Source organism: Diorhabda sublineata, chromosome 3 (genome assembly GCF_026230105.1).
Source record: "Diorhabda sublineata isolate icDioSubl1.1 chromosome 3, icDioSubl1.1, whole genome shotgun sequence".
Lineage (NCBI taxonomy): Eukaryota > Metazoa > Arthropoda > Insecta > Coleoptera > Chrysomelidae > Diorhabda > Diorhabda sublineata.
The window spans coordinates 5667237-5682324 of record NC_079476.1 but is presented as its reverse complement, the minus strand read 5'-3'; the positions used below and the strand labels follow the sequence as shown (position 1 = coordinate 5682324).

At 34.2% G+C, this 15088-nt stretch overlaps 2 protein-coding genes across 2 annotated transcripts in view; one reads left to right on the top strand and one right to left on the bottom strand.

Annotated features, from left to right (window-relative positions):
• The window catches only part of LOC130441405 (neo-calmodulin-like), a 138152-nt gene that overhangs the window by 34498 nt on the left and 88566 nt on the right, over window positions 1-15088 (top strand). The gene's annotated exons all lie outside the window — the stretch shown is intronic.
• The window catches only part of LOC130441406 (troponin C-like), a 68572-nt gene continuing 53922 nt past the window's right edge, over window positions 439-15088 (bottom strand). Inside the window, exons 4-6 of the mRNA XM_056775071.1 lie at window positions 5837-5956; window positions 5620-5751; window positions 439-553 (exon numbers count right to left, since the gene is read on the bottom strand). Of these exons, the coding sequence (XP_056631049.1) occupies window positions 525-553; window positions 5620-5751; window positions 5837-5956 (281 nt within the window). The 3' untranslated portion in view covers window positions 439-524. The remainder of the gene's footprint in view (window positions 554-5619; window positions 5752-5836; window positions 5957-15088) is intronic.

The window sequence follows — 15088 nt, the reverse complement described above, 5'->3', positions numbered from 1 at the left end:
TTTCTAATTTAATTGGGGGGGTGGGCAGGTACAGCTGAAGCTGCATCATTCCCTATCGTCGGTCATTTGGCTGGTGAACAGGTTCACCAGGTTACAGGTATAAACCATCTAGTAATCTGATTCGGCAGCTGTACCTGCGGAGAGTTACTTTAACAATAATAAAGTTAAAAAATCAGCTAGTGCTGATTCTATAAGAAGTTTTTTAGATCCAAATTCATTGTTCATACATGCCGATATAAAAATATTATGTGAATTTGTTTTTTCAATTATTATTTTATTTATTTTGCAGCCTTAGTTTGTTGTAAGATACACATTCTTGTCTTCAAATAATTACCTATTGTCTTGTTGAAATTTCCAAAATCTTAGGGAGCGATAATGTCAATAATGCCTTAATGGTGCACCTTTTTTCATTGGCAATGGAAAATAAAACAACTGAAGTTAAGACCAATATTTTATTAATGAAAAAATGAAATACCAATAAAAAATAAAAACTTTCCACACAATTAATTGCTATACTCGTTCCATTAATCTCCAGTCATCATTTCCATGAATTCTAAAAAATAAAATATATATATCAGTCCTTAATTTCTTAATAAAATCAAAATATATCATAGAGTTCCAACTATCGTTAGAATTTCTGAAAATTCTGTAAATGAATTCATGAATTCAAGCTATTTAACCGTATCTGTCATTACGAGGATGTATTGATATCTAGACCAGTTCCATGCATAAACAAAATATTGCGTTACCATAGCAACGAACAGTAACTTATTAGAAGTGTCAGTGTAAAATTTGGACATGAGAGAAATTGCTGCAAAAGGGATACCTAAATGTTTGAATTTTGACCAAGCGTGCAAGGGTAGAAGCATCGCGTTCGATCTGTGCTCGATTTGAAAACGATGTAGACTTCTTAAACCGAATTGTTACCATGGATGAGACTTGGGTACATTTCTACGATCCACAAATAAAGAAACAATCGATGGAATGACGACACTCTGGTTCTCCAAGACCTAAGAAGTTTCATGTCCAAAAATCTGCTGGAAAAGTTCTCGCTCCAGTTTTTTTGGGATTGCGATGGAGTAATCACGATTGATTTTTTGGATAACGATGGAACAATAACTAGAGATTACTATTCGACATTACTGACTGCTCTACGGGAAAAAATTAAAGAGAAAAGACGCCGAAAGCTATCCAAAGGTGTTTTGTTTTTGCAGGACAACGCTTCTGCTTAAAAATCTCATGCTGCCATGCAAAAAATTCGTGATTTAGGGTTTGAATTACTAGAACACCCCCCTTATTCACCAAATTTGGCTCCCTCCGACTATCATCTCTTTCCTCAACTGAAAAAAAAGTTTGAAGGGTCGTAAATTTTCTTCCAACGAGGAGGTAATAAAAGCTGTGGAGGTCTGGTTTGCAGAGGAAGAATAAACATTTTTTTGAAAGGTCTAGAGACGTTGCAGGTTCGTCTACGCAGACTTCCAAGATTCGCTTGCAGCTCGTTCGCATCTGGTCTACTCGTCCGAAGAAACAGTACTTTCCTGACTATTCACGTAAATTAGTTTTCTTAAAGGCAATACGCATAAGCAAATGGAAGAGGAATTCGACACTGTATACGGAGACTGCAGTATAATTTTGGAACGTAAAAGCTGAAGTAGCTGAATTCAAACATGGCCATCTTAGCGTGACTGACGACGAGCGTTTGGGAGGGCCAAAAGCTGCGACAACTAGTAATATCATAAAAAAAGTTCATCAAATGGTTCTGTACGACCGCTGTATTAAGGTTAGGAACATGGAAGAAGTTATCATTTCTATTGACACGTAAAATACGTCGATTTATGATATAGATAAAAGCTGGACCCAGCAGTACACTTCTGGAACAAAAAAAGTCAAGAAAGTGGATTGGAAACGGCAAACCTGCTCCGAAAAAAGGAAAGAGAGTTTCGTCATACGGCGTTCTTCAGAAATGTGAAACAATAACAGGATATTATTATAAATCATTGCCTGATAAGATGAATGGAGATATTGCAAAACAGCAATCACATTTTTTAAAGTGCATATCCTTTGGAACACGCACCTTCTCATACTTCGGTGATCGCCAGTGCTAAAATTTGATAGTTACACTTGGAATCGGCGAATCACCTACCGTATTCAACAAATTTGGCCCTTCAGCGACCTTTTTCTATTTCCCAAGTGATCCGACGAGGATGTTATCGCTCACGTAAACGCCTATTTTGAGGAAAAAGTTGGCAACTATTATTTTAAAGGGTTGAAAAGATTAGAGCATCGCTGGACCGAGTATATGGTCTTGAAAGGGAACTATGCAGAGAACTGGAAAGATTCCCTGTTCCATTGTTAGGTTAGATTCTTTTTAGGCAACTAACTTACAAGTATACGACCCCAAAAATATTCTAAATGAAAGAATTTCAATAATGATCATCTTCTTAATTTCATATAAAACAACTTAAAATGATAATTTTTATTGTAACGGCTACAGATTATTGTGCCAGTTTTTATCTGCATAACTAGATGCCATAGATTATTATTAATTTATTTTTTGCCTGATATAATTCCATATAACCTCAATTCAATGTCGTTTGTCTACTATTTTGTGTTACGTCTCGATAATCTCAATAAACCCCTTTTGCGCCACCTTAGTTACGCTACTGCAAATAGTCGTTGTTAATATTCCTACGATGTATATTTTCATACCGAAACATTTGTAGTTTTTGTGTCATGGGGATAATCAACTTTAAGCAATTGTCCAAATTAAATTCGTATAAACTGAACTGAGGCGCTATCAACTTAACACAAATAAATGTGTCGGCCTAGTTTAGTTTGTTAAAACTTTCCAAACATTAGTTTGTCTTAACTAGGCTCAAAATGAATATTTATCCTATTTCTAGGATCTAATCAGATCCTTTCGAAGTTTTGCCAAAACAATTTGCTTATCTCGAATCCATTTCCAAGTAGATGCAACTCATCCGGATTATTACGACAACCTTATTAGTATCTCCATTATACAAAGTTGAAAATATTATTCCTGTAATTATCTCATAGGGCTTTGATAAAATATTTACTGAGCGAATGGTGCTTTAAAATTATCGACATACAACTTGATAACTGAGTTTTCTAAATAAATTTTAGAGTTTTGAATAGAGGAAAGCAGAAAAATGCAAATGGTGTCGCACTCTAAAGAATAAAATTGCTTCCACCACTATTTTGTGTATCCCGTATGAACAAGAGCCATTTTGTATATTTTGATATATCAAGAAATCAAAGAAGAGCTAGCAACACTGCACTCAATCACAGCCATTCTTAAGTAATAAAATCTAATTGCAATTGATTAGATGCTATCACAGAGTTAATAGTAGTGCAAAAATTACGTGAAACTATACAGAAAAATTTATCATCAGACAATAAAAGCTACCAAAGATATTAATTATATTAGAAGACTTGTCAATTCTCGTAATGTTTCCAAACAAACATGCTCCATTGTGAATGATCTGAGAAATAAGGCGTCTTCAACGAGCATAATCTCTACTTCACCTGATAACCTCAATAATTACTTTATGAATGTAGCCAAAAATTTATCAAATTCTATAACTCCTTCTTATGATCCGATTTTATATCCCCCTGATGCTTATACGAACTCACACAGTTTCTTCTTTATACCGTAGTTTTAGCAGAGCTTCGCAGTACAATTAATGACATCAAAAATAAATACTCATCTGAAACTGAAGGACTTCAAAACGACAATTTTCCAATCGCCTTAAGACGGCTATAATTATATCCTGCATAAAGGAGGAGATTAAAGTCAAGCATCAAATTAACGCCCAATGGCACTCCTTCTCACGTTATTTTCGATCATAGAAAGATTGGTCATAAAGAGGCTTTTATCATTACTTACTACCCGTCAATTTGGGTTTTTAAGTAACAAATGCACAAATTATGCTATATTTTCCCTCCTTAATCATGTCTACTCTAGCATAAGCAAACATCACTCCACTGCAACAACTTTTTGGTTTAAGTCATACCTTACCAACAAAAGTCAGCTTGTAAGGTTTAATACAACGATGTCTTCTTGCAGGCCAATAGAACATGGAGTGCCCCAAAGCTCAGAACTAGGCACTATTTTGTTTCTTCTGTTCACCTATTTAGACATCAGTGGTAAAATATGTCTATTTGCAGACGATATTAGTTTCTCTTGGAGCAACTCTGATCTCACGGCAATTCATAGTGACCTAGACCTAGTGACCTAGACCTAGTGACCTAGACCTAGTGACCTAGACCTAGTGACCTAGACCTAGTGACCTAGACCTAGTGACCTAGACCTAGTGACCTAGACCTAGTGACCTAGACCTAGTGACCTAGACCTAGTGACCTAGACCTAGTGACCTAGACCTAGTGACCTAGACCTAGTGACCTAGACCTAGTGACCTAGACCTAGTGACCTAGACCTAGTGACCTAGACCTAGTGACCTAGACCTAGTGACCTAGACCTAGTGACCTAGACCTAGTGACCTAGACCTAGTGACCTAGACCTAGTGACCTAGACCTAGTGACCTAGACCTAGTGACCTAGACCCAGTGACCTAGACCTAGTGACCTAGACCTAGTGACCTAGACAAGACCTAGTGACCTAGACCTAGTGACCATATAAGATTAATGTTTTATTTTTATATTAGTAAACTGTCAATAAATTTGCCAATATTTCACTTTCTTCTAGAGCGACGATAGTCGTAGACTAATACTTTTTATGTCAATTAGCAGTAGATACAAAATATTCTTTTGTATATAAGAACTACTATATCTTATCTAGAATCTCTATTTTGGTGAACAATTGATAGTGAAACCACTTAGCTCCAATCATACCATTCGTAATATAACTATTTGTTATTATAAAAATATTCACGTCTCTTCGTTCTCACTGTGTGGTTTGTTGAATGTGACATCAGACGACAGTTGATACCGACGGGTGCAGAGCAAAATCAAATAAAGCTTTTGAATTCTTTCTTCCCATTCTCCCAATTTTAGTTATCCCACTATAAACTGCACCCTTGTCTAAAACCTTTCGAATGCGAAAATGGTTTTGATATGGTATTTCCCAACATGACTCCACCTTTTGACTTTCTGTATATGTTCCGAATAGCTCGAACATAAACATTGCTGAGATCAGATTTAGTCAATATATCAAGCGATTTCAACGGTGTCGTAGGCCATTGCTGTGGTCTGAAAAAATGACAATATACAAAGTCAGAGTGGAACCTATTCGAACTTGGATGTGAGTGCTGGCAACTTACAGATATACATGAGAAAAATATAGAGTCTGTGGAAATTAACTATTCAAGAAGATCGTAGAGAATATCCAGAACAAAGCAAATACGAAATGAAGATACACGAAGAAGAACGGGTCGAGTATACATGACTTCAAAGAGAATACAGACTAAGCCACTGTTCTGGTAAGGATGGAGGATGGAGCAGAACAGATAGCTTAAGAAAGCATTGATCTGAACCTGGATAAAAGAAATTGAACAAAATATGGAAGATACAGCTAGAGACAGACCCCTTCAAATCCTGAGCTTAATTTTTAACGTTATTTTAATGTGTGAATAATTTTTACCTTCGAAATCGACTGTACCAGAGGAGTCAGTATCAATTTCTGCAATCATTTCATTCAATTGATCATTGGTGAGCTGATCGTCGAGGGCTGCCAAGATTTCCCTCAAACTAGACGTAGGAATATATCCATTACCTAAAAGAACATAGAAACCATGTTGAAACAGACAAAGTCAATGGTAAACTACCATTGTGAGTATATAAATGATATATTTTATTACCTTCTTTGTCATATAATCTGAAAGCGTCCTTCAATTCTTTTTGTAAAGTTTCGTCATCTTCATTTTCCAAAAAGTGTCCAGCCACCCTGCAGAAAGAATCAAAATTGACCACACCAGTATCTGTAAAAAATGATTAATGTTAATTATTCACATAAAAAACAGGAAATTAACTCCTAAATCCGTAAGTTCACTTATTTCTTATGTTTGCCTATCCTCTAAGCTCAACAATATAATACATATACAACTTGTTTGGGCTACTCAACCAACAAGAACAATGAAGAGGCTGATCACTCGCTAAATTGGGTTAAGTAAAACCACCAAAGGCATGTTAGTGGTCTACTCGCAAGACAAAATCTGCGGAGGTGGATGGAAACACTTGACATGAGACAAACTAAGATACACATAGATGTTGTTGTTGCGCGCGAAAGTCAATTGCTCACTGGTCTTAGAGCTAGATACGGTCAAATAAGATACCATCTCCATACTACAGTTATCACTGAAGAACCGGAATTCCGCTGATGTACGTAGCAGACTGCAGACTACGTCACTGGTAGGTGTCCAATACTCGCATGCAAGGTTTAAACACTTGTTAAAGCCTCACAATTTGTTTAGTGACGTTGAAAGATTCAAGCCAAGATACCGGATTATGTAATACTCGTAAGTTACTTCTTATCTCATTCCATGACGTCAAGAGTTTTCAGCTTATTTTTACATGTTTTCTTTTTAGTTACATCATTCAGTACTCTGATCTCTTACTGATTTTACAAACCTAGGAAACAATTTAGAATGTTGTCTCCCAATATATCCTCTCACTGCAGGTACACAAGCCACAATTCTAGATAAATCCTTTAGGACGAGCTAAAAATTTTGATCGATTATATGTGGATATGCAAGCCAACGTAAATGACATTTTGACTCAACCCCTAGTCGTGATGATATTCGAGAGGGGATTTCCTCTGACTGTTGGAAATCATTAAAGCGAAAACAAAACAACACATAGGAAAATTGAAAAAACGCACTGGAAGGAAAGAGAACCGAAAACTAATAGGAACATACAAGTTGAAAAATGATAATTAATGTGTACAAGGTAGGTAAATCCAATAAAATGAGTAGAATGGATAAAAAAGAATGGTAGGACTCCTACCAAATATCGATTAAATCAAAGGAGTTAAGAATGCTACTGAAGCTGTTGGTACAACTGAGAAGGAGAAGATTTCAACGTTAAATTAAAGTCTGTTTTCAAGATATCACAAGTTTTCGGGTTTCTATTGATCTTTTATAACCAAAGGTTTGGGCTGGTAAAAAAATTACATATCTCTATAATTACCTATTTGCCAGTATTTTCAAAAGTTTATTTTAGTTACAATTTGCAAGGTGCAGTGTGCATTGTATTGTGAATTCTAGCGTGATTTTGAAGAATTTCTAAGGACCGTATATACGCTAAAAAAAGATCATTCAAAAGTTAATAGGAAAATATTGATATTTATTTGTTCAAAATTATTCACAAACATTTATATAAAAGTGTTAATGACACAGTGGGATTAGTTAGTAGGATGCTTCGTGTGTAATCATTTGAAAAAATAAGACTTCCAACGAAAGTACATGCGTTCTTCTTCTCGACAATAGACTAGGTTCCTTACACGGTTCGAGATGATGAGAATTAACCCTGAACTGTGTCGAAACATGCTAAGGCAACTTTAAAGAAAATAGACTCTCGCTGGAAAAACCATTCCAGAAAGTGTAGTTCAATGAAAAGAAACAATATGAGACACCATAGAAGAAATATATTTTATTTAGATGAAACATGAATCAATGAGGGACACGGTTTTAGTCCACCAACAGGAGAGGACGCAGACTGATAATAGTACACTTCGACAATGCAAATGGTTTTAAACTTTTAAACTTTTTAAACTACTCGTTCCGGTGACTAGCAAAAGGAAAAGAAAGCTGATATTTTTAAAGAATGGTTCGAACAAATAATAGATCTTCTTCCAGAGAACTATATAATAGCAATGGATAATGGAAGTTATCGCTCGAGGATTTTAGAAAAATAGTTCACAAACAAATGGTTAAAAAAAGATTTACGGAGTGGGCTAAACTGAAGAAATATAAAGTTGCACTCCGGCTCTGTGAGGAATGAACTGTATTTTTTGTATTTCATTCATATAAAGAAATAAAAAAAATTTGAAATTGTAGAAAATCGTGAATTAGATCTCCACAATGTCATTGCAAACTAAACCCAATTAAACTGATATGGGAACAGATATAGAGAGAAGTTTCAAGAAAAGATAATTCTTTTGAAATAAGGCTTAATATAGTGTGTAGCCTGAAAACTGGAAAAAGGTAGTGAAAAGATGAGAAAATGTTGGACAATATTACTGTTGAAATGATCTAGCCATTTATTTTGAATATTGATTGAGTGTTAAAGTTCATCTTCTGATTCCGATTTTGATTTGAATTTGTTAGAAGTAGCTCTAGCTATAATGGTGAGTTTTGTATTAAAATTATTCCTTATGAGTGTAAGGTTGTTTTAAAATCAAAGTTTAAACCTTTTTGCCTATTTTAGGTATCATTACGAATGCTTCATTATCTCATTTCTCTCTCATTGTTAAAAATAGACTATAGGATTGTCCTACGTCCTTTTAAGTTTAGTTTTTAAATACGCAGTATATCATAATTCTCATGCATAAAAAATTTGTTGTATTTAAAAATAGATATTGAATGCTATTTCTCCTCTAGTATACTATTAATCAAATATAATGTTTCCCATTAATCTATTAAATGACTATACAATCTCTCCTTGTACTTTTGAATCTTTCGTTGCCGTTCTTTGGTGGAATATCTCAAACTTTTCTCAAATCTTTTCACAGGTCAACTAAGCCATCCATTTAGCTTAAAGCCACTGATGAAAATGATAGTGTTCACAATGCTAGGACTATTTTTCTCACATTTTTATTGTTATAAATCACTTTTATCGGTAGAAATCCGAGGAGTAGACATATCGAGAACTTGGAATTAGTCGGAAAGGATAAATCATTGCGTCCAGTAGGCATATTGAGACCAGGGTATAATCACTTACTGTAAAGTGTGAGCTAAAGCACCGAAAAATCATTCCCAGCTATTCAACTCGTGAACATAGTTCAAATTTTCATAATTTTAACCACAGAAATCTTCTCAAACTTCATTTCCTTTACTATTAGAAATTACACAAAAATTATAAAGGTAAGAAGCAGACGAAGACATAGCAACAAATCTACAATTCTTTGTAGACAACTTTCAAAGACCTCTATCAAATTATCTACATTAAAAAACTACATTGGAAGAATGGTCATTGAGCTGGCGGCAGATATTGAGAGGCTCAAGTGAATGATTTATCAAAATGAAATAGATTTTCTCAAACAAGAAACAATATTTTTACTCAAGGTACCACTTGAAACATTTGAGGACCATATTGACACTTTATTTCATTTCCAAATAGAAAAAAATCGAAAACATTTCTTAGTAGTAATATTATTTGTTGTTGTACCTGTTTACATTTATTAAAAATAATTCGCAATCAATTGTTGATGTAGGGAATCTCAAGAGATTTTTCGAGTCGATCCGTAACTTATATCTAGCTGGAAATATTTCGAATCCTGAGAGCCAATAAAACATTTATTCCTTTGGATTGAATCTATTCATCACTTTTTGGAATACTCTTTTATTGGGCTGCTGAAGATCGGATCGAATATCGCCCATAATAGACACGTGTAGCAAATAAAAATTCTCATTATATATGTTCGCAAATTAAAAATGCATCGTTGATATTTGTGAAATGATCATAATTTGCAACAAATTTGAAACTAAACTGTTAATTTGTGGCACATATTTTTTAGCAACATTGATTGTAATCAAATACGAGCTCAGTTCAAACATTAACAACAAGAAATATAACAAATTTGTGAATAAGAGTTTCTAAATAAAAAATTGTTTATACTTCCTGGCCCACTCTGTATTAGGTTTAACAAATATCAGTAATATCCATTATTTTTATTACTACAGACTAATTGCGTCCCGCTGTTAACCGGAACTGTAAAGGCTAAAGTTACATTAGGTTAGGTCATAAAATTTCAACCAATCACTTCAAATTCAACCCCATCCATATATGTATATATAGATTTGGGATCTCGTATACACTGCACACCCAAAGGTTCTTTTGTGTCCCCCTTTCTTGCTGATCCATAAATACCACTCCTTCTAAAAAGTCTAGAATGTACCATGGCTTTGATTGCCAGAGATCTTCGTCTTCTATTTCAACCGCTCGCAGGTGTAGTGTTCTAGAGTTCCTTAGTGTTCCACACTTCCAGAGAATATGGATAGAGGTTTCATCCTCTGTGCAACAAAATCTGCACGCCGCATTATCTGCTAGGTCTAGCGTCTTCAGGTCTTTGTCGAGAAGACTCCTGTCAGTATTCGTAGATTAATCTTACTTATGTTGATACATTCAGCAGATTTACCCTGGTTATAGTTTCCCGGAAGAGTCTTTGCCTTTCTTAGCCCCTGTAGGGCTCGTTTCTATCCACGGTAGTTATACCAACATGAGAGGGGGTGTTATGATTAATAAGTTGGTAACATGCATTCCACTTAAGCTCCTTGCAAGAAAATGATCAACCAGAATTCGGTACTTAGATATCGATAATTCTGGGAAGTATTATAAGTAGAAGTATTTCTACCACATTTCTTGTAAGATCTTCAGGACGCAATTCATATACAGTAACCCGGATTTACGTTTGACTCGTATGAAACCATTTTCATAACCTCTGTTAATCGACATATTATCATAACCATGATAGATAAGTGCTCTTATGTACTTTGTCAGTTACACAAGAAATTTAGTGTTTTGGGGCCAAGACCAGAACTAGATTTATCAACCTTTCTTCTCCCAGTGCCTGCTTCATTATAATGAAGGTTTGCAATCATCCTTTGGAATTCCTCACGATCTTCAAGCATGCGTTTATCTTGAAGGTTTTTCAACCATGAAAATCTTTATCTTCCCAGGCCGCGCCTGCCTTCTATCTTCCCTTCCATGATCAGCTGTAACAAGGCATATTTTTGATTTCTGGAAATGTGGCCAAAGTAGTAAGCTTTCCGTCTCTTTACAATTAGTAATAGTTCTCGTTCTCTGTTCATTCGTCTTCGCACCTCGTTGTTGGTCACCCGATCCATCCATGGTATTTGAAGGATCCATCTAAAGAGCCACATTTCAAAAGATTCCACCTTACTCATACTGAAGACCTTCAAATAGAGCGAGAGCTGGCTGCAAAAAACCTGGCCTATCAAATTACCGGAAGAAGTATTTTTTGAATGATACTAGTCACTGTAACTATTGAAAAAATCATTTAGTACCAGGACAAATACGGTGCACAACGCTGTATTTTTTCTACGATACATTTTTTGGACATACTATACCTATCGAGTAACCGCTTGAAACTGATTTCAAAATTTGATTTCCAGTGAGTGAAAAATCATTATGAACGAGTGCCTTGTTAAATCTGGTGCTAATCCCATGGCACGATACATTCTTGTAATAATTTTCATAAGTTAGTATCATTAGAAATATATTTAAGTGCGATAGGATCGAAATCTAATGTTATAAATTTCATTAATTGCACTAAACTAGCTAAAAACTTGTGATCTTGTGTGTCGTACTTTGCCCGGTTTCCATGCATAAACTGGATGCGATTATACCGCTAGCTTTTTCAGAAAAGGTAAAATTAAGCCTTTTAAAGAATTATTAAGAAATTCACAAGTTCAACAAGTATTCCCTAGTTTAAATAATATTGATGAAATTGATAATTTAAGAAGTGTGAAAATATTGCTAGAATATACTTGTTAAATTATGGAATAAGTTGTATTAAATTTTTCAAAATCGATTTACTTCAACGTCTGCAGCAGAATATTTTATGAAAAATGTAAAAAGATTTGATTCAACCCAACTTCCACCATGTTGGAAATCACCGAAACAAAAAATTCTACTAACCATTTATGTAACCTCAATGCTGCAAAATGCTGCAGAAGCTAACTGCATCAATTTATCACCAGAACAATGAGGATGGACAGTTAATGACAATAAAATTGAACCGCTTTGGTTCGAAGGTGATCCGACACCTCTCTTAGTTGAAGACATGGTTATGGTAGAAATTGATGAAGTAGACCTTGATGAAATTGATAATTGTGACGATGATTATTATTATTATGATGACTGCAACAAAAATAATGACATCATGACGATAATAACGATGATAATCATTATGAAAATGAAGGTGACCATGATAAAAGTGACGATGATCATGACGATAGTGATGACATTTAATAATGATTCCATATATATGTTTTAATGTATATTTTTAGATACTTAAGTTTTTTATTAATTTTATAGTAAAATATATGAGTATTTTATGTTTATACTTTATAAAATACTCGTATGAATAAGAAAATCACAAAAAATTACTATAATTGTTGCTAATCAGATGTTTATTCATTTATTCCCCAATATTTCTGTTATAAGTGATATCAGCAATAATATAGGGCTTGAAGGAAGGCATTTGACACTAGAATAGAAGTGGCACTAATGTATTTTCTTAATAAGAAATGTTTAAACTTTAATTTGATTATAATTTGATGGGGTTACTCGATAGGTACGATAACGCAACAGAAAAAAAAGTTAAAAAAGTGTCGTGCCATTAAAATCTTTTTCAAGCGGTTACTCGATAGGTACAGTTTATGTCCAAAAATGTTCCGTAGAAAAAATATATCAATGTTGTGGACCGTATTTGTCCTGGCACTAAATGATTTTATCAAAATAGTTACATTGAGTAGTATCATTAAAAAAATACTTGATCCGGTAACTCGATAGGCCAGGTTTTTCGCAGCCAGCTCTTGGACTAAAAGTCCAGCTCTCAACACCATAAAGTAGGGTAGTTAAAACATAGCATTGTTTTATTCCAGCGTGTTCTCTGGTTAAGGTCATTACTTGTGAGAAGCGACTTTAAGCTCCTGGCTATCTCTATTCTTGATTTAATTTCTTCATCTGGGTCCCACTCGTCATTCAGCCAGCTTCCTAAATACTTAAAACGGTGTACTCTCTCTATGGGTTGGTTATTAGTAGACAGCGACACATTATTAATGCTAGTTTTCGATATTACCATAAATTGCGTTTTACTGTAGTTCATTGCAAGTCCGTAATTTTCACTGTTAGTATTTACTCTGTTTAATAACTGTTGAATATCTTGAATGGTGTGGGCTAGTATTACAGTGTCAACCGCATACCTAATATTGTTTGAGATTTTCCCATTAATTTTAATTCCAATTTCAATGTGTTCCAGAGCCTCCTGGAAAATTGCCTCTGAATATATATTAAACAGGAACGGGGGAAGAACGCAACCCTGTCTTACACCTTTCATAATTTTTTCCGAAAGACGGTTATCGCACTTTATCTGTGCCACTTGATTCCAATACAGTTGTTTAATTATAGTGATCAGGATATCATACTTCGCATCGTCAAAAGCCCTTTCGTAATCTATGAAGCAAGCTATTACGGTTGTCTGTTGATCTAGACATTTCTGTATCAACCTCTAAAACAGTTTATTATGCCCTTTTGAGTCGGATCTTCGATATGCCCTTTTCTTCCGAAATATATTCAAAACATTGAACTTGATACTGTTGGAACGCAGTTACAGACTATCTGCTCGAACAAATCTGATAATAATGTTTAAAACATGTTAATAAGCTATTTTCGAGTAACGTTAAGTATCTAATCTAATGCAAATTGCTTGGATTTTTTGAATTTTTGTATGTAAACCTAACAGGAAACGAAGTTGCAATACTTTATGAATACAATTACAATTAATCAAATAAATTTGTATATTATTATCCTTCGTAAAATTTCGTTTCTGCATATTTGACTGTCCGCTACAATGATTAAACAAATTTGGCAGAATCGATAAGTCCTCTCCTCCTGTTGCTATCCAACATCTCATTAAAATTGAGCTGTGTTAGTTCTACCGAAATTAGTGACTTTCCAACCTAAAATATTTATACAGAGAGAGAGAGAGACCAATTTCCACTCTACATTTCAATTGAGTTTTCGTGCTGACTTGTTTATTTTGGAAATATAGAGAAATCTCAGTAGCCACAAACCAAAATGGATATTTATCTAGACCGAAAAATAGAATTTTGTGTGCTCTATCAGATTCTCAAAAAATATGTATATATATATTGGATTGAGCATAAGCGTAACTAGATAACTATTAGATTTGTCAAACAACAAACGTACTACAAATCAAACGTTGAACATTTATGTGTCTATAAAATAGTTACTGTTAAATACAGTCTTCCATCTAACTTACTCTAATTTTTTTATATTTTTGTCAATACTATAGCTATAATGGGTGCAAAAAATAAATATACAGAGTACTTCATTGATATTCTCTTGTGACGGCTGTTAAACCAAAAGATCGTTAAGAAATAGCCACGATAAATCGAAAACGTGAAATCGGTTAACAATCACGTACCTTTAGATACTTGACATTAAAATTATAACAAACCTTGTATCTATAACATTCACCTTGTAACTCTTATCTTTCATATTTTGTAATAATATAATAAAATTATTATTTGAAAATATACCAGTGAATTAAATATATCATAAGTTCCCACTGATTGGAGACCCCTCACTTCAATCAACCATATCTGGATCACCATGTGCTGTAGCACGGTCGTACATTTTTCTGATAAGTTTTTAGGCTTTTCTTCTAATACAAAGGCTGCCTTTAGTATCTCTACCAACTTCTCTATTTCAGTTTCATAACTTGTCACATCCTTACCGTTTTGATGTACTTTGTTCAGTTTAGCCTCATATTTAGTTTAGATCTCTTATTTTTAATTTCTGCAATCGAATTTTCTTTGGTGATTGATCCTCTGATCTTATTTGTTAATTATGTTTTAATTAATACACCGCATTTTCTTGTATAAACCATTAAAAGGTTAATTGTAGGCAGAGCCGGACTTAGAGTCATCGTGGCCCCCGGGCCAAAATACTTAAGGGGCCTATGTAAGGCGGGCGTTTTACGTGAATTATTACATCAAGTTGATTTTCCATTATAGTCAATTTATTCATTATTTCTATCTAAAAATAGTACAAAATTACGTTCATAAATTAAAAACATTTTTTTCTTATTTTGCTACCTACAAATTCTTCAATAACACTAGTGC